The sequence below is a fragment of the Triplophysa dalaica genome, chromosome 9 (assembly GCF_015846415.1).
Source record: "Triplophysa dalaica isolate WHDGS20190420 chromosome 9, ASM1584641v1, whole genome shotgun sequence".
NCBI classification, from domain to species: domain Eukaryota; kingdom Metazoa; phylum Chordata; class Actinopteri; order Cypriniformes; family Nemacheilidae; genus Triplophysa; species Triplophysa dalaica.
In genome coordinates, this window is record NC_079550.1 from 9,780,116 (window position 1) to 9,800,353 (window position 20,238).

The 20,238-nt window shown below is 47.7% G+C and overlaps 1 protein-coding gene across 1 annotated transcript; it reads left to right on the forward strand.

Annotated features, from left to right (window-relative positions):
* The first annotated feature begins 6,074 nt into the window (after positions 1-6,074).
* LOC130428152 (uncharacterized) lies at positions 6,075-15,632 on the forward strand. The gene is made up of 9 exons (XM_056756015.1): positions 6,075-6,126; positions 9,284-9,397; positions 10,118-10,231; positions 10,311-10,430; positions 10,502-10,620; positions 10,703-10,871; positions 10,945-11,063; positions 11,180-11,371; positions 15,615-15,632. Exons 3-9 carry the CDS (start codon positions 10,120-10,122, stop codon positions 15,630-15,632), a joined length of 849 nt encoding a protein of 282 aa, XP_056611993.1. The 5' UTR covers positions 6,075-6,126; positions 9,284-9,397; positions 10,118-10,119.
* Positions 15,633-20,238: the final 4,606 nt, after the last annotated feature.

Consider the following 20,238-nt stretch of genomic DNA (forward strand, 5'->3'; position numbering starts at 1 on the left):
TGTTGATTTGTGACTTGTAATTTAAGTGTAATAATGAGTACACTTGAGGCGTTTTTTGATGCTCCCTCAGTAGTTTTGCTTGCGGCATTGAATATTAAACAGTTGCATAGTGTGGCCAAGCACTGTAACGTTGATGTAACACTGCGGAGGGGAATTAAAAGGCTTGAGCTGCTTGACTTCATTTGTGCACGTTTGGTTGACAAAAAAAAGTGTTACCTGACAAGAAATTGCCAGTGTAGTCAGGGAGCGTCAGGTTCAGATAGTGAGCCCTGTCTAGATAGTGAAACCACTCCGAGTTTGATTGTAGACCCACGGCAAAATTCAGTGTATTGACATTTGAACAGCAAGTCGAAATGTTAAAACTGTCACGGAGGAAATTGTGTGTTATTACGGGGAATTGGTGTTCTGTCATTTCCCGTGCCACTGCACAAAATTCAGTTGTTTTCTGGTCTTCTGAGCGGGGAAGTAACTATTGCAGTGTGTCCGTCTTTACCTATAGAGGGAATTGATCTGATTGTGGGTAATAACTTTGCTCATGACCGTGTTTTTCCTGATCAGGTTTCACCATCTCCTGTGGTTAAAACTGGAGCTTCTCTATTGAATGAGACAGATAAATGTCAAAAAGATTTTTCAGATGTTTTTACGGCATGTGCTGTGACTCGTGCAATGGCGAATATGCAGGATGCCAACTCGTCTGATGCATCTAAGCACACGTCTACTCAGATATTTATTCCGCAGTTACCAGCACCTTTGTCTCGATCTGACATTGTTGAGGCTCAAAAGAGTGATCAGAGCTTACAGAAATATTTTGACTTGACTGCAGATGACAATTTAGATCGCTGTTGTTTTGTGAAGGATGGTTTGTTGCTAAGAAGGTGCTCAGGGATTAAAGCTAAGAAAATTCCAGTAAAGACATTGGATCCTGCACAATGTACAGTGTCAATTGATAAAGGTTTGAGGCAATGTTCAATGTGATGAATTTGAAATTTCTGCATCTAGTATAATGGATTATGCACCGTTTGTCACGGAGGGTTTTGTGGCATTGGTTGGAGACGCACCTCGCATTCCAGTGAAAATTCTGCGTGATATGGGTGCATCAGAAAGTTTCACTTGTCAGGTGGCAGGTAAGCAAAATGCTGACATAATGCCTGCACCTTTACAGCCCATTCCGTCTGTTGGTGAGCATTTGGTCATTGATTGTGTGGGCCCTTTACCCCAGTCAAAATCAGGTTGTGTTTATTTGTTTACTATCATGTGCCAGGCGACTCGCTATCTTGCTGCGTATGCTCTGAGGACCATTACTACAAGGTCTGTAGTGAAATCATTGTCGCAGTTTATTTCAAAATTTGGTCTTCCCAAAGTCATTCAAAGTGATCAGGGTTCAAATTTCACATCAAAAACATTTGCAGCAGCTTTGAAACAGCTGCATATCCAGCACAACTTGAGTAGCGCATATCACGCGCAAAGTCAAGGGTTTTTGGAGCGTTTCCACGCCACTCTTAAGTCTCTATTGCATTCTTACTGCATAGAGATGAAACGGGAGTGGGAGGATGGTTTACCTTGGCTATTGTTGGCGGCTAGAGCGGTTGTGCAAGAAAGCACAGGGTTTAGTCCCAATGAATTGATATTTGATCACAGGGTTCGTACCCCATTGTCTGTGTTGTCAAGTGATCTGGATGTATCTGAACCACCCAAGATTTTGTCTTATTAGGTGTATTGTATCCTTCGTTTACATTACTTTTAGCATGTAAAATGGCAACCGAAAATTTTACTGATGCCCAAAGAAAAATGAAGCGAAATTATGACCGTAAAGCTGAAGCGCGTATCTTTAGCCCACGGGTGGTGGCATTGTTGCCTATACCTGGTTCTCCTTTTGGTGCAAAGTATTCGGGGCCTTACAGTGTGGTTCGTCAAGTGTCAGAGACAAATTATGTGGTTGCTACGCCTGATCGTAGGCGGGCGCGCAGTTATGTCATATCAATTTACCTAAGCCATATTATGCATCGTCACAGTCGCCTAGGTGTAAGGGTGAATCATCTGTCGTGGTAGGCACGTATGTAGCCTCTCCAGAGTGAGAGGATAATGTGCAGGGCCCTGACGATTCCATGTTGCATGCTCGTCTCAAAAATTCAGAGGTGTTGGCCAAATTAGAGGGAGTTTTAGATCATTTGGATTTGCAACAGCAAGCAGAATTGAAAGCTTTAATCTTTGAATTTCCTTGTCTGTTTTCAGATACTCCAACCTGCCAACTTTAATCGAGCATGACATAGAAGTTGGTGATGCAAAGCCGATCCGTCAGAGGATTTACCGCACTTGTCCTGATAAGCGTAAAAGTCTGGATGATAGTGTCCAATATCTTCTGGAAAATGGTCTTGAGGTACCATTGTACTCTAGTTAGTAAAAAAACCTGATCATACGTACAGATTTTGCACGGATTACAGGAAAGTGAATAGTGTAACAAAAGCAGACTCGTATCCACTGCCTAGGATAGAAGATTTTGTGGATCAAGTTGGTGTAGCTCGTCATGTGAGCAAATTTGACTTGTTAAAAGGTTGTTACCAGGTTCCTCTTACTCCTAGGGCACAAGAGATCTCTGCCTTTATTACGCCATCGGGACTCTACTCTTATTCGAGAATGGCTTTTGGGTTGTTAAACGCCCCATCCAGTTTCCAGCGGCTCATGAATCGAGTCGTTGCGGGACTGGAGAGGTGCTCTGTGTATATTGATGTGGTCTGTTATTCAGACACTTGGACAATCCACCTTGCCCACATACGTTCATTATTTGAGCGGTTTGCAGCTGCAAACCTCACTGTGAACTTAGCAAAGTGTGAGTTTGCTCGGGGTACAGAGGTGTATCTGGAAAAGGTGGTTGGACAGGGGAACATTCGGCCAGTGAGAGCGAAGGTCCTTGCCATTGACAAATTCCCACATCCTGTTACTAAGGAATTGATGCGCTTCCTCGGTATGATAGGGTATTACAGGAACTTTTGCTGTAATTTTTCCATCTGTCGTTGCCCCACTAACTAACCTGTTAAAGGGTTCAGTTAAATTCAATTGGACTGCGGATTGACAACAGGCTTTTGAAAACGCTAAGACTCTCCTGAGTTCTGCACCTGTCCTGGCCGCTCCTAGTTTGGAGGAGTCCTTCCAGCTGCAAGTAGATGCCAGCCAGGTAGGGGCAGGTGCCGTCCTACTTCAAAAGGATGAGAGTGAAATAGATAGACCAGTTTCTTATTTTTCTTGGAAATGTAATCGTCAGCAATTTAACTATTCAACCATCGAAAAGGAGGCCCTGGCCCTTATTTGGGCACTTCATCATTTTGAGGTTTATGTTGGTGGTGGGTTACACCCTGTGGTGGTCTTCTCTGACCATAATCCTCTTACTTTCCTATCTTCTCTTCAAAATACTAACCAGCGCCTCGTGCGCTGGGCTCTTTTTCTACAGCAATATAACCTGTCTATTAGACACATCAAGGGCTCTGACAATGTCATTGCCGATGCCTTGTCGCGTGCTCTTGATGACTGTTAAGGGGTATCTATATTCTTCTCCAATCTCTGGTAAATCTCTAACTAATGGTGTAGTTAGTAGCATGTAGTTTTGCAGAGTCCCATGTGGGTCTCTGTCTTGTGGGGGGGGTGTTGTCACGCCCTGCTTTGCCGTGCTGGGTGTGCTCACTCCACCATTGAACAGAAGGTGTTTGGGCCGACTCTCTCCTCCCGGGCTGAAGGGGGAGCTGTCTGTTTCCGGTCCATCTGATGGCAGCTGATTGGCGGAACTGTTTAAAAACCTCTCCTGCCAGCTGCTCTGGGCTCCGGTTGCTCTGGCTGTGCTTCTTCTGCTTTGCTCTGGCGGTCAGGCTGGCGGTAGCACCATCCTACTACCATCCTATGATTTAAATTAAAATTCCATCGTATAATTTAATGTTTAATAAATTACTTTTGGTTTAACTTTACAAACGGTGTGGTCTCCCTTATGTCATTGCTAGTGTGAGCCAGGTAGTCGTGACATCTTTCAGAAGATTTAAAAGTACATGTTGTGCAGGAAATTATATATGTTTTTACACAAACCATTTTCAGGGGTTTACACCCACCTGACTTTAAATGAATGGTGTTGACTTTGTGGGCAGCACTGAATGTTTCTATCTTTTGTTATAGTTGTGTATGAGTCTGAATGTAAAAAGATGAATCTCAACATCATACAGTTACTTCTGGACATGAGTCAAATATTCAAATTATCGTGGAGTTTTTCTCTTCTACTGCTGGGATCTCAGGGATTCTGGAGGCCACGAGGATCTCATGGTAGAGCAGAGCAAGAAAGTGGACTACTAAGAGCACAGAAAGGACAAGAGGTGTCACAATTTAACAGAATGCAGAAGAGGTTACCAATGGGCTCTTGGGAAAGACCAGATAGAAATTGGGCTGCACTGTTGTCAAATAATTGGAAAGGGCAAAGACAGTCTAGAGGAAATGCCAGCCAATCAGCAAACAAAACTCAAGCAACACCAGCTGCCTCGGTCCATACTGTACATGACAGTTCTAGAATTAATGGTGGCGGTGTCCAATGTAACAGTGGGAATGAATGACTGTCACGCCACTCCTCTCTGGACTAGTTGTGTAGAATGGCAAGAACATGAGTGCATTCTTTCGTTAAAGGGGTACTTCACCCCAAAACTGAATATTCTAACATCATTTACTCACCTTAGAGTTGTTCCAAATCTATAATACAATGGAAGTCAAAAGTGCTCCAGAACTGTTGCTGTCATACATTCTTCAGAATTCCATCTTTTGTGTTCAACAGAACAATGATAAAGTATTTTTCCTACTACGGGAGTTGATGGGGGGCAAAATCTATTTGGTTATGAGCATTCTTTCAAATATCTTTCTTTGTTCATCAGAATAAAGAAATGTATACAGATTTGGAACAACTCGAAGGTGAGTGTGAGGTCTCGCATCTCTCACAGAGGAGCTTGGAAGCATAAAAGGAGGAGCGACAGGAGTGTACGGTGGCAGAGAACCAGGCCTGGACTTTACGTTATATTTTATTATGTTTGTGTGGCCGGCAGTCAAACGTGATGGAGCTGCCGGCATTTTACGATGTTTTGTTGTTTATTTATTTTATTAAAAGATTGTTTAACATTTGCCGGTTCTCCCCTCCTTCCTTCCTTACTTGGAAATTTGTTACAGTGAGTAAACAGAATTTTCAATTTTGGGTGAAGTATCCCTTCAATTGAGTTCGAAAACTGCCCCCACACTGCAATCCCATCACCAATGAGATTTACAATTATTGAAACTTACAATGAATCAAAGTGATAAAATGTTCAGAGTGGTAAGGGCCCCCAATTTTGGAAAAGCTTCATGGTCCTCATATTCCCTTTAGTAAACGAATGCAGATAAATATATATAGTTCGTAAAGGTTTCAGGTAAACTGTGTGTACCCACATTTGATCATCTTTAGTATTAATATACAACAGAATATTATAGTATACTACATGTAGTTATTATACTATACAATGTTATTACGACAAAATGTATTACAATTCTGATTTAACCTCATACGGTGTTCTGCAATACCTCTATATCCCAGAAGATGGCGCAGCCCACAGAGTTTGGGATTCCGATCTAAACAAGTCTAGTTTGGATTAACTTAGTTTAGCTGTTTTGTGTATTGTTGAAACTGGGCTTTGCACTATTGTAGCCCCTTTTAAATCTGGTCTTTATAGGCTTAGTATGCTTGATAGGCAAATTGAGCAGAAGTTGTGAAAAGGATTATATCCTTAGCATTGAGGAACAGCATTTAGGATTGTCTATTCACCTCAAGGATTTACCAGCTAAACACAAAAAGATACTTAAAAAACTATATCCTCGCAGTGTCCACTATGTCAACTGTAAAAAGACTATTTCACCCAAAACACTCAATTCAGACGCTTTGTTTATACACCTTTCAGTGAAATTAGCAGCATTAAAATGAGGTGAGAGTCAGCTCCCCGTCTGGTGTATTTTGTCCGCTCGTGAGCTATGTAGGGGTACAGGAAGTGTTGCCTAGTGACGGGTGAGTTTATGCACGTAGCCACCAGCAAAGATGGAGAAGTACGAGAAGATAAAAGTGGTCGGGAGGGGAGCATTCGGGTAAATAAAACTACCAGCACTTTATGGTCTGCAAAATAATCTCAGTTTTTGTCTGCTTTTATTTTGCATAAACAGATAACGTAACGTGTAATACACGTGATAAAAGTTTTTAGTTAACTTGAGAGACTCTTGTCAGAAACTTTAAATCTGTAGCGCTTCTTTCATAATAATGAGTTAACGGATCACTCTTAAAGCACAACTTATTAACGCATTCCTGGAAGACGAGGCGCAGATGATCGAAATGGAATATGCGACAGGGACAGACATGTCTCACTGATTTTCAAAATCTTATGAATAGCATGTCAGATTTAACCGAGACAAAAATGAACAATTATTTACATTTTACTGGCTTTAATTATATTGAGCATATAAAATGAGCAATCGCACTGTATGCTTATGTATTCAGAATCTTATTTCAATCAAGTGTTGACTAATATTCTGCTGGTATACAATTTCTTTCTGCATTGATGAGTTAGGCAGAATGTTAAGCTTAAAGTCGCTGTTTTAAGTTTGTAATCAAACCTTAATGATCTTATTAAAAGACAATCGACAGCAATAAATGGTCAATCTTTATGACTGTACTTTATAATGCTGCAACTTTCTCACTAAAGCATGGGAACGGGGAAGTTGTTTCAAATACTACTGGAATTCTAGACATTTTGAAGTAATTTTCACTTCTGGATATCGTGTACATTTTCCTCACACTGTCAGAGCAGATTTTAGTTCCATCCTAAGCAGGGCCGGCCCTGGGCATAGGCGGAATAGGCAAATGCTAAGGGCGCCGCCCACCCCTTGGGGCGCCCGAGCGCCCAAATTACTATTTTTATGAATATATTTTAATTTTTTTATTACCAATACTACTTAAATATTATGGATTAAAAAAAGCGATCGTCCGATAAAGACAAAACTACAACATTGCTTTCCCGAATCCCGATCCCCCCGGTCCGACTGAGTGACGCATCAATCTCCCCCGCCCCCGCCCTGCTGAAAAACAAAACAAACATCCGTTACCTGTGTGTGATTGTGAGTGACAGATGGCCGAATTCACTGACACTGATAAGTTGTCATTATGTCAAAAAGACCGAAGCCATCTGGTGCCCAGGGAAGAAAAAAAAGAAGAGAAGAGGAAGAAAAACGCGAAAAAGACAGAGGTAGGTAATGATTAGTTTATCTATGTTGCATTAAGTTAGTTCAACGATGCCTGTAAAGTTCGCTAATTTGAATTAGCTTATGACATAGTTAGTCGAACTTGTGCAGTATTTTATGGTATTTTTATTTGAATTGGCTGAATTAGTAATGTTATATGTATTATTTTTTCAGGAGATGTTTTACTTTAACTTCACTACATTTGAAAGACAAATATCGTACTTTTTACTCCACTACAATTCTGTCAAGGTCCTTGAGTAGAAAGTAGTGACATATAACTCTTTATTTAAATGAGTTCTGCATAAAATGTTGCTATATAAACGTAAATCTTTATTTAAAATGAGTCCTACATAAAATGTTGTTATATATATGTATTATATATATGGATTTATTAGAAATAGCTACATTAAAATTCAATTTAAATAAAGATTTACGTTTCTCCTCTGTTTCATGGTTATAACATCATAAAGTGTAGTTAGTAGGACATTGCTGCCATGCCAGATATACTGGAAAACAAACACTTTCAAAATTAATTTTGAAAATGTAACTACTGTATGCTAGAGAAGTGCTCAATGAATAGAATTTTGTGCATGAATACCAGATGTAATTATTCTTGCTGTTTGTGTGTTTAAGCTATAATGTGGTTTAGGTGCTGCCATATTTTTATAGTTTCACTATCATCAGCTTTTTAATAATAAAATGTAACACCCAATGGTCACATATAATCCTCCTCTTCTCTCTTCAGATGCACTTTTGAAATATATGTGGGTCGCTCTGAGAATCTTTGCCACTCTACCTGTGACAGTCGCTGCTGCTGAAAGGAGCTTCTCTAAGCTCAAACTGTTTAAAAACTACCTGAGATCTACAATGGCTCAAGAACGTCTCAGTGGACTTTCAGTCATTAGCATAAATCATGTAGTCTCAAAACAGCTGTCTTATGATGATATCATAGATGACTTTGCTGCTAGAAAGGCAAGGCGAGTAAGACTGTAGAACATTTGCTATACATTTGCATAGTTCATTCAAGTTTGTATATAGTTATTTATTTTTTGTGCAGCACTCTTATTTATAATTTCTGGAATGTTACATATGCTGTAAGAAAGGCAAGGAAAGCAAAGGAAAGCAATGTTTCTGTAATATAGTTTTTTCTGCACTAACATAATATAATATAAACATATTTATATTGTATCTATAATACGTTGTGTGTGTGTTTCCAAAATATTTTCAAAGTAAAGAAAAACAAGACAAAGCTGTGCTGTTTGTTTCTGTGTAAGTTTATTAACAAAATTCCTGGGGCACCAGGTGAAATCTTGCCTAGGGCAGCAAATTGGCCAGGGCCGGCCCTGATCCTAAGGCTATGTTTATCTACAGCATAATGTACTCTTAATATCCCTACAACACAATAATTGACCATAGGAATCAGGGATATTCATAAAATATGTAAATGAAATGTCTATAAAATGGTTTCAGTTCTTTTTTTAAACTGTCCCAGAACAAGCCTGATGGCATATTTGGTTAATCTCATAAACCACGTTCTAAATCAAGTGTGAATTGTTTCATGTGTACACTATATATTCTCAGAATGTGACAGAATGTGATGAGGAATATGCTGTGCTCATTCTCACCACAACTCTTTGCAATGAAAGACAATGATATGTGGCAGACTGAAAAAAAGAATGAGAAGACATCGCTGGTTCTCTTCACAAATTATTTGTCAAGTCATTTTCCAGGAGTTAAATAGCATTAATTATATTTTGCTGCATCGTTTAGATATGCATTTTTTTAAGGGACAGTTCACCCAAAAATAAAAAAATTCTGTGATCATTTACTCACCTTGGAGTTGTTACAAATTTCAGAAAATGTTATTGTACATTTGGAATACATTAAGAATCTCTGTTTTTTCATGTACAAAAAATGTGTTCCTCGTGTAATTTTTGATATATGAAATGCAAAAACTTTAAAGCTCAATACATCGAAACTACTCATGCTGATAAAACCTTATAATTTCAAGGCGACAACATGTTAACCTCAGTGACAGATGGATAGTGCCCTCCTCCATTCTCACTTGCTCGGAGAAGGCACCCATCACCAGCCTTTTGGGACCAAAATGAGGGAGCATTTTAAGGTAGGATCACAAAACTCTGCCCAACTAACAGGGTCTACAGGTGGACTTTTGATCATTGCTCAAGCCGCAGCCCCACACAACATTTAGCAGTTTAGCAGTTTGTTTATCTGAAAAATAGAAAATTAGATTAGATTACTGTTACTGTTTATATGCAGTTCACATTAATTCTTTTTTTTAGGAAACTAAGATTCCTATTCTGGACTGTATGAATCGAACATGACATTATATGATATGATTATATCTATTTATTGTATGTATTGTGAAGCAACTTTGACAAACTTGAAAACCAAAAAAAATCCAATAAAATCGCATTGTAAATCATTAAAACCAAGAAAAAATAAAATGTCTATATAAACAGGCTTCAACTTTTCTAGATATTTGCATCCCTTGCCTTAACTCACAATGTAATGAGACACAGGTGAAAACAATCAGCTTAGTGATGATTGATTGCACAGATGACGGATTTGATTGGACAGCCATGTAAATTAGCAAGTTATTGAATGCACAAAGTGAGTACAAATAGCACACGCTGTCTCAATGAGATTCTCAATGTCTGCACTTCAGGTTTTTTTGTAAGGAATTGTGTTGTTATAGCGACCCGCACAAATAGAGTAGACTAGAGTATAGCCCTTGCGATGCTGGGGCTTAGGGACTTTTTACTTTTTGGCTTGACTGTGGTGACAGCAAGCTGTTTAAGGATTGGTCCTGCTGCTTTTTCAGGAATGGGCATTTCTCATGGCACCATTGGCAAGCTTATTCTTGGCAGTGGTGTATCCAATGATTCCTCAGATGGACAAGGAGAACAGCCTTATGGATACTGGTCTGGTGAACGAGGTTTGTTAATGTATAAATTGCAGCTTTGTTAAAATGTAGTAGATGGGCAACTGGTTGACTTGTCTTTAACTTTATAAAGCACACTTCCAATTGGCTGAGACTAAGCTGAAACGCCTAGGTCCTTCTGTGCACTGTGGTAATGATGCCATGACCTTGCGTGTTCCTGGCCCAAGAATGCCCCACTTCCTGGTTGATAGAGGTAAGCCTATACCTTTTGGTTATCTTTTCATATTTTACAAGGTCTGTTATGGTATGGTTTCTTTTAAATAGGAGTGGGATCTCCAGTGCCTGTGTCTGAAATCCCAGCCAGCTGCGGTATCACTGTGAAGCGGGTTCGTCGGGATGTATCGGTTTCTGTTCCTTTCCGTGGTTGTCCTGTCCGACAACAGGTCAGTGCATATGCCTGCAGTGCGCAGAATTACTTTGCTGCTGTTGTTCAAAAGGGTCTTAATAATTTCTCTCTTCTGACAGAGTGGAAGTTATATTCTGTCTCTGATCCTAATGGGGGCACCAGTGCAGGCGTCATGCCCTGTGAGTTCTCCCCTTCCTACAGTTCCTGCTACCCTTCCTACAGTTTCTTGCTTGCCCACTGGAATGGTGATCTCGTTTGGACTCAGGGCTGATACTGTCAAGATCAAAGGTAGCTTTTGTTTTAAATTCTTGAGTGAATTTAAACATGACTGGTTCGTGAGGATCTTCCCCTCTCCTTTTAGTTGATGGATCATGGGAGCCTCTGCTGTTAGAGTACTCTAAATGTGGGTTCACATTGGATACTGTTGATGGTGCTCTGGTGTTAACTGCACCATTTACTGGAAGCTGTTGGGTAATGAAGGTAAGATGTAACAGTCCTGTCAACTACACAAACTTATTTGCTGCTCATTTTGTTCTTTACAGTGAGGAGCGTTTCATATTATGAATGCCTATATTAAAAAGATTTTGTCGTCTTAGGATTCAGAAAGGCATCTCCCTTTGCTATACCTTGACCAAGAAGTGACTCTTTCCTGTCCTTTGATGCTGCCAACAACTGCCATGACCTTACCTTCTGCTGACCCTCAAGAACCCCAAACTTTTTATCCTTTCCCATGGTGGTATATATCTTCCACACCTGGACCGCCAACAGCTGCTTCTGTTGACCCGCAAGTACCAATAACTGTGCCTGGACGCCCCGGAAAGCCCGGCCGCCCTGTGCCTGGACGGCCCCGGACGCCCCGGCCGCCCCGGCCGCCCTGTGCCTGGACGCCCCGGAAGCCCGGCCGCCCCGGCCGCCCTGTGCCTGGACGCCCCGGAAAGCCAGGCCGCCCCGGCCGCCCTGTGCCTGGACGCCCCGGAAAGCCAGGCCGCCCTGGCCGCCCTGTGCATGGACGCCCCGGAAAGCCCGGCCGCCCTGGCCGCCCTGTGCCTGGACGCCCCGGAAAGCCCGGCCGCCCTGGCCGCCCTGTGCCTGGACGCCGCGGAAAGCCCGGCCGCCCTGTGCCTGGACGCCGCGGAAAGCCCGGCCGCCCTGTGCCTGGACGCCCCGGAAAGCCCGGCCGCCCTGTGCCTGGACGCCCCGGAAAGCCCGGCCGCCCTGTGCCTGGACGCCCCGGAAAGCCCGGCCGCCCTGTGCCTGGACGCCCCGGAAAGCCCGGCCGCCCTGTGCCTGGACGCCCCGGAAAGCCCGGCCGCCCTGTGCCTGGACGCCCCGGAAAGCCCGGCCGCCCTGTGCCTGGACGCCCCGGAAAGCCCGGCCGCCCTGTGCCTGGACGCCCCGGAAAGCCCGGCCGCCCTGTGCCTGGACGCCCCGGAAAGCCCGGCCGCCCTGTGCCTGGACGCCCCGGAAAGCCCGGCCGCCCTGTGCCTGGACGCCCCGGAAAGCCCGGCCGCCCTGTGCCTGGACGCCCCGGAAAGCCCGGCCGCCCTGTGCCTGGACGCCCCGGAAAGCCCGGCCGCCCTGTGCCTGGACGCCCCGGAAAGCCCGGCCGCCCTGTGCCTGGACGCCCCGGAAAGCCCGGCCGCCCTGTGCCTGGACGCCCCGGAAAGCCCGGCCGCCCTGTGCCTGGACGCCCCGGAAAGCCCGGCCGCCCTGTGCCTGGACGCCCCGGAAAGCCCGGCCGCCCTGTGCCTGGACGCCCCGGAAAGCCCGGCCGCCCTGTGCCTGGACGCCCCGGAAAGCCCGGCCGCCCTGTGCCTGGACGCCCCGGAAAGCCCGGCCGCCCTGTGCCTGGACGCCCCGGAAAGCCCGGCCGCCCTGTGCCTGGACGCCCCGGAAAGCCCGGCCGCCCTGTGCCTGGACGCCCCGGAAAGCCCGGCCGCCCTGTGCCTGGACGCCCCGGAAAGCCCGGCCGCCCTGTGCCTGGACGCCCCGGAAAGCCCGGCCGCCCCGGCCGCCCTGTGCCTGGACGCCCCGGAAAGCCCGGCCGCCCCGGCCGCCCTGTGCCTGGACGCCCCGGAAAGCCCGGCCGCCCCGGCCGCCCTGTGCCTGGACGCCCCGGAAAGCCCGGCCGCCCCGGCCGCCCTGTGCCTGGACGCCCCGGAAAGCCCGGCCGCCCCGGCCGCCCTGTGCCTGGACGCCCCGGAAAGCCCGGCCGCCCCGGCCGCCCTGTGCCTGGACGCCCCGGAAAGCCCGGCCGCCCCGGCCGCCCTGTGCCTGGACGCCCCGGAAAGCCCGGCCGCCCCGGCCGCCCTGTGCCTGGACGCCCCGGAAAGCCCGGCCGCCCCGGCCGCCCTGTGCCTGGACGCCCCGGAAAGCCCGGCCGCCCCGGCCGCCCTGTGCCTGGACGCCCCGGAAAGCCCGGCCGCCCCGGCCGCCCTGGCCGCCCTGTGCCTGGACGCCCCGGAAAGCCCGGCCGCCCCGGCCGCCCTGTGCCTGGACGCCCCGGAAAGCCCGGCCGCCCCGGCCGCCCTGGCCGCCCTGTGCCTGGACGCCCCGGAAAGCCCGGCCGCCCTGTGCCTGGACGCCCCGGAAAGCCCGGCCGCCCTGGCCGCCCTGTGCCTGGACGCCCCGGAAAGCCCGGCCGCCCTGGCCGCCCTGTGCCTGGACGCCCCGGAAAGCCCGGCCGCCCTGTGCCTGGACGCCCCGGAAAGCCCGGCCGCCCTGGCCGCCCTGTGCCTGGACGCCCCGGCCGCCCTGGCCGCCCTGTGCCTGGACGCCCCGGAAAGCCCGGCCGCCCTGGCCGCCCTGTGCCTGGACGCCCCGGAAAGCCCGGCCGCCCTGGCCGCCCTGTGCCTGGACGCCCCGGAAAGCCCGGCCGCCCTGGCCGCCCTGTGCCTGGACGCCCCGGAAAGCCCGGCCGCCCTGGCCGCCCTGTGCCTGGACGCCCCGGAAAGCCCGGCCGCCCTGGCCGCCCTGTGCCTGGACGCCCCGGAAAGCCCGGCCGCCCTGGCCGCCCTGTGCCTGGACGCCCCGGAAAGCCCGGCCGCCCTGTGCCTGGACGCCCCGGAAAGCCCGGCCGCCCTGGCCGCCCTGTGCCTGGACGCCCCGGAAAGCCCGGCCGCCCTGGCCGCCCTGTGCCTGGACGCCCCGGAAAGCCCGGCCGCCCTGTGCCTGGACGCCCCGGAAAGCCCGGCCGCCCTGTGCCTGGACGCCCCGGAAAGCCCGGCCACCCTGGCCGCCCTGTGCCTGGACGCCACGGAAAGCCCGGCCGCCCTGTGCCTGGACGCCCCGGAAAGCCTGGCCGCCCTGTGCCTGGACGCCCCGGAAAGCCTGGCCGCCCTGTGCCTGGACGCCCCGGAAAGCCTGGCCGCCCTGTGCCTGGACGCCCCGGAAAGCCTGGCCGCCCTGTGCCTGGACGCCCCGGAAAGCCTGGCCGCCCTGTGCCTGGACGCCCCGGAAAGCCTGGCCGCCCTGTGCCTGGACGCCCCGGAAAGCCTGGCCGCCCTGTGCCTGGACGCCCCGGAAAGCCTGGCCGCCCTGTGCCTGGACGCCCCGGAAAGCCTGGCCGCCCTGTGCCTGGACGCCCCGGAAAGCCTGGCCGCCCTGTGCCTGGACGACCCGGAAAGCCTGGCCGCCCTGTGCCTGGACGCCCCGGAAAGCCTGGCCGCCCTGTGCCTGGACGCCCCGGAAAGCCTGGCCGCCCTGTGCCTGGACGCCCCGGAAAGCCTGGCCGCCCTGTGCCTGGACGCCCCGGAAAGCCTGGCCGCCCTGTGCCTGGACGCCCCGGAAAGCCTGGCCGCCCTGTGCCTGGACGCCCCGGAAAGCCTGGCCGCCCTGTGCCTGGACGCCCCGGAAAGCCCGGCCGCCCTGTGCCTGGACGCCCCGGAAAGCCCGGCCGCCCTGGCCGCCCTGTGCCTGGACGCCCCGGAAAGCCCGGCCGCCCTGGCCGCCCTGTGCCTGGACGCCCCGGAAAGCCCGGCCGCCCTGGCCGCCCTGTGCCTGGACGCCCCGGAAAGCCCGGCCGCCCTGGCCGCCCTGTGCCTGGACGCCCCGGAAAGCCCGGCCGCCCTGGCCGCCCTGTGCCTGGACGCCCCGGAAAGCCCGGCCGCCCTGGCCGCCCTGTGCCTGGACGCCCCGGAAAGCCCGGCCGCCCTGGCCGCCCTGTGCCTGGACGCCCCGGAAAGCCCGGCCGCCCTGGCCGCCCTGTGCCTGGACGCCCCGGAAAGCCCGGCCGCCCTGGCCGCCCTGTGCCTGGACGCCCCGGAAAGCCCGGCCGCCCTGGCCGCCCTGTGCCTGGACGCCCCGGAAAGCCCGGCCGCCCCGGCAAGCCTGGCCGCCCTGTGCCTGGACGCCCCGGAAAGCCTGGCCGCCCTGTGCCTGGACGCCCCGGAAAGCCCGGCCGCCCTGGCCGCCCTGTGCCTGGACGCCCCGGAAAGCCCGGCCGCCCTGGCCGCCCTGTGCCTGGACGCCCCGGAAAGCCCGGCCGCCCTGGCCGCCCTGTGCCTGGACGCCCCGTCCGCCCTGGCCGCCCTGTGCCTGGACGCCCCGGAAAGCCTGGCCGCCCTGTGCCTGGACGCCCCGGAAAGCCCGGCCGCCCCGGAAAGCCTGGCCGCCCTGTGCCTGGACGCCCCGGAAAGCCCGGCCGCCCTGGCCGCCCTGTGCCTGGACGCCCCGGAAAGCCTGGCCGCCCTGTGCCTGGACGCCCCGGAAAGCCCGGCCGCCCCGGAAAGCCTGGCCGCCCTGTGCCTGGACGCCCCGGAAAGCCCGGCCGCCCTGGCCGCCCTGTGCCTGGACGCCCCGGCCTACCCTTATCTGGATGCCCCTTATCTGGCCGCCACGGAAAGCCCGGCTGCCCTGCCCACCCCGTACCAGGAATCCCCATACCTGGATGCCCCGGAAGCTCTTGGCAGCAGAGACTCGGATGGTCCGGCCCTGGACTCCCCGGATGCCCCGGAAGCCCTTGGCCACAGAGACCCGGAAGAAAAACACGATTCCATTGATGCTGGAATGTGATGTGATGTTTTGTTTCAGGTTCTTGAACAAACCTAATAAAGCTTGAATGACTACAGTTAGTTTTTCTGTGACTTTTTTTTATTTTGACTTAAATGGATGGGATGGGGGATATAACATATGTTTGTTTAGACATTTTTCCATATATCTTGTGTTCAGCAGAAAATGTTACAAGACCATCCAAGTACAACACTCGGTTGAAGTAACAAGTTGCCAAATTTATTTGGTGGCACTGTACAAGCGACTACCACACACAAACACATCTCTTTTTCTTCTGTGAATGATTGTTTAAAGTGACTCGTGGCATATTTGGCTACTATGGCAGTAAGTGGATGAGATGGGGGTTGACATCTGTTTGGTTATGCTGTTTACGCCAAGTGGTAACTGAATCGTTAGTCTTGGAGGATTTAAACCACTTGTGAAGCCCTATATGTACAGAATGTAGGTGTTATCGTGGATTGTGATTTTAAACTGGACAAACAGATTAACTGCATTTAAATCTAGTTTTTTTTCCAATTGAGACAACTCCCTAAAGTGAAATCTTTCCTGTCTCCTAAAGACTTTGAAAGAATTTTCATTTTAATGTTGACTCATCTGGACTACTGTAATAGCTTCCATTTCCAAATTGCAGATGGTTCAGAATGTGGCTGCGCCTCTCTTCACTGTCTAGCGGTCCATTTTAAAAATAATTGTTTAAGTTTTTGTCTTTACATCTCTAAATGATTTAGCCCCTAAATATGTCCAACTTCAGCCGTATGCTCCACTAAGAACTCTTAGGTCTGCTGACCATTTGCGTTTGGCCAGGGGCGCCGTAAAGGGGGGAAAAGTTAGGACAATTCCAAGGGCCCATGACTGACAGGGGCCCCAAAAATAGGTAAAAACTTGTATAAAATTATCAAACCATCATCATTCATTACATTTATTTAATAATACAATTAAATATATATTTTGTTTTGCCGGCAAAAGTTAAAAATTCCCATTGACCAAAAAGTAAACATACAAATTGACCGATCACCCCCCTGTATCTGAATGAAATGGTTTGGTCCTGCCTTTGCGCTTTCAGTGACGGTGTTTAGTTGCCGTCAGTAGATCCGCCAGATCTTCAGTGACCACAATGTTGCCTAATCAAAATCTGTTTTCAAGTTTGCAAAAAAGGAAAGAGAGAAAAGAGAGGAAAGACAAAGGAAAGCGTGTCAAACTGTAACCCAGTTTTTCACCGAGAAAGGTGGGTAGCCTATAGCAGTGGTTCTCAACTCTGGCCCGCGAGATCCACTTTCCTGCTGAGTGAAGCGCAAACTCTGATAAAACACCTGAAGAGGCTCATCAGTGACTTCAGGAGCAGACGCGTTCAACTTAATGTTCGGCCGCGCAGATTGTTTGGCATTTCGCATTAAAGTACCGCGAGAGCTATTCGAATGCATACCGCGCAATCTGCACTTGAATCTCTTTTGCGGTACTTAATGTTATACGATGATAGATTTGCGCACCGCCGCATTAAGTTGAACGCATCTATTGTAAAGACACTGATTAGCTTGTTCAGGTGTTTTATATCAGAGTTGGGGATAAACTCTGCAGGAAAATGGATCTCGTGGGCCAGGGTTGAGAACCACTGGCCTATAGTCTATGAGTGGTATTAACTTGTTGGCTTTAATGTCCATAGTGAAATATGCTAGCTAGCAAAACATTTACATTTATGCATTTGACAAACGCTTTTATCCAAAGCGACTTCCATTGCATTAACCTGTACATTTATACTTAGGTATGTGCAATCCCCTGGGGTGGAACCCACAACCTTACGTTGTTAACGCAATGCTCTAACCACTGAGCTACACGAATGAAAAAGTCTAGTCTTAGCCCACATTAAAATCACCATTTAACCAGTGCAGGGAAAAGTTTAGCACTATAATAACCCTGGTGTGGAAATTCCATATAAAAATCTGCCGTATTCAATGTTTTGAGAGGATGATGTTAATGTGAAGTTTGTTCGTTTTTCTTTTTTTAAATCTTTCATTAATAATAATTAATTAAAATAATAAAAATAATTTTAAGATAATTTTCAATTTTGTCAAAAAAAATTATCGATGCCTTTAATCTTGCATCAAATAGCGAACTACATAATAGACTTGCATGCATGTACAAATCACCAGAAGTAAATATTGTGGTAGAACAAATATTGAACTACAAGAAGCAAGACAGTTGCAAGCCTTTAATTAGGGGTTAGGGTAAAGCTTTTGATGGGACAGTTAGGTCCTAGAGATGTGGTGACAACAGCTGCACACAGGGGGCCCAATTAGATTTTTTGTCATGGGGCCCAAAATTCCTGGCGGCGCCCCTGCGTTTGGCTGCCCCTCTGCCTAAGCTATAGTGAAGGGGTGACCGGGCATTTGCAGTGGCGGTCCCGAAGCTCAGGAATAGCTTGCCTCTCTACATTACAAAGGCCCATTTGTTTTTAAATCTAGTCTTAAAACTAATTTTTGTAGTTTGGCATTTGACACTTGACACTATGTGAGAGCTGCTTCCATGTATTGATTTCTTATTTTTCTATTCACCGGTTTTATCACTGATAATTATACACTTGCATGCATGTACAGCACTTTTTTGTGACAGAAATGTAACGCTGCTTACCATTTTCAGACTACCAAGGTCCATAGCAATTGTACTGACAGGTGATAAAATGTCATTGGTACTTTCCATATCAATTCGAACCCGAAACTGATCCGGACAATGAAGATGATCAAGCCAATTCATCAACTTTGCCAGCGCAACAATTATTTTTAAATAATATGTTTAATAGTTAAAAACTATAGCGAACTGTTTTACCTTTTATAGACGACGTGATAAAGATTTGCAGTTAGTGATCAACCAGTCTAACGCCATGTCTGGTCGTGACTCAACAAAGACAATAAACCCCATTATAAACACAACATTTGTCGCATCTAGTTGGAACATCATTACTGATTATTAGGAGATATGTTGTCTTTTTTCACGTTGCACTCTTATGCATTTGCAGATCACATACAGAAACATGTGCACAAACACACTACAAACTCAACTCGCTTTAGTCCGTAACAAAGTCATTTATACTGAAAATATACTAACAGGCTGCGAATCTGAAGGGCCATGCGAAGTTGTAATGGTTGGAATAGCCCCACTTTAAAAAAAAAAGATTTCGTGCACAGTCGGCCTTGATCTCTCCCAGGTTCATGAATCAGTCGTCTGTGAAATGCGCTGCACACACTTGAATATTCAGACTGTTCTGTTCTGGATCCGTATTTTAAATAAAATGTTATCATTCGTTTTTAGTTGTCTCATCTTTTGGAAGGACAAACAAAGAGGCTTTCTTTTCGCCATTAAACACACAGCGTCATACCACGAACTGAAGAAGCTTTGTGGGGGTGTGGTTACAGGAGGCGTTTCAGGCAGGCCTGGGAGAGCATTCGCTTTTAGATTGAATGCATCTTTTGTTTTCCTACACTTACATTTTTGCAATTTTAAGTGTCTAATACATGCACAGGCAACTTATAATACACCAAAGAAATAATAAAACAGGTTTGGGTCGGGCTGGTGGGTCTTCTATTGGAATTATCGTGGAGTTTTTCTCTTCTACTGCTGGGATCTCAGAGATTCTGGAGGCCACGAGGATCTCATGGTAGAGCAGAGCAAGAAAGTGGACTACTAAGAGCACAGAAAGGACAAGAGGTGTCACAATTTAACAGAATGCAGAAGAGGTTACCAATGGGCCCTTGGGAAAAGACCAGATAGAAATTGGGCTGCACTGTTGACAAATACTTGGAAATTTGTTACAGTGAGTAAACAGAATTTTCAATTTTGGGTGAAGTATCCCTTCAATTGAGTTCGAAAACTGCCCCCACACTGCAATCCCATCACCAATGAGATTTACAATTATTGAAACTTACAATGAATCAAAGTGATAAAATGTTCAGAGTGGTAAGGGCCCCCAATTTTGGAAAAGCTTCATGGTCCTCATATTCCCTTTAGTAAACGAATGCAGATAAATATATTCGTAAAGGTTTCAGGTAAACTGTGTGTACCCACATATATAAAAAAATGTGTTACCACATTTGATCATCTTTAGTATTAATATACAACAGAATATTATAGTATACTACATGTAGTTATTATACTATACAATGTTATTACGACAAAATGTATTACAATTCTGATTTAACCTCATACGGTGTTCTGCAATACCTCTATATCCCAGAGGATGGCGCAGCCCACAGAGTTTGGGATTCCGATCTAAACAAGTCTAGTTTGGATTAACTTAGTTTAGCTGTTTTGTGTATTGTTGAAACTGGGCTTTGCACTATTGTAGCCCCTTTTGAAATCTGGTCTTTATAGGCTTAGTATGCTTGATAGGCTAATTGAGCAGAAGTTGTGAAAAGGATTATATCCTTAGCATTGAGGGACAGCATTTAGGATTGTCTATTCACCTCAAGGATTTACCAGCTAAACACAAAAAGATACTTAAAAAACGATATCATCGCAGTGTCCACTATGTCAACTGTAAAAAGACTATTTCACCCAAAACACTCAATTCAGACGCTTTGTTTATACACCTTTCAGTGAAATTAGCAGCATTAAAATGAGGTGAGAGTCAGCTCCCCGTCTGGTGTATTTTGTC

Excerpts from the sequence above, each read along its gene's own strand:
- LOC130428152 (XM_056756015.1), top strand. The coding sequence starts at position 10,120 with ATGGGCATTTCTCATGGCACCATTGGCAAGCTTATTCTTGGCAGTGGT. Across the intron at positions 10,232-10,310 it reads ATACTGGTCTGGTGAACGAG|CACACTTCCAATTGGCTGAG; the intron begins GTTTGTTAATGT and ends AACTTTATAAAG. Across the intron at positions 11,064-11,179 it reads GAAGCTGTTGGGTAATGAAG|GATTCAGAAAGGCATCTCCC; the intron begins GTAAGATGTAAC and ends TTGTCGTCTTAG.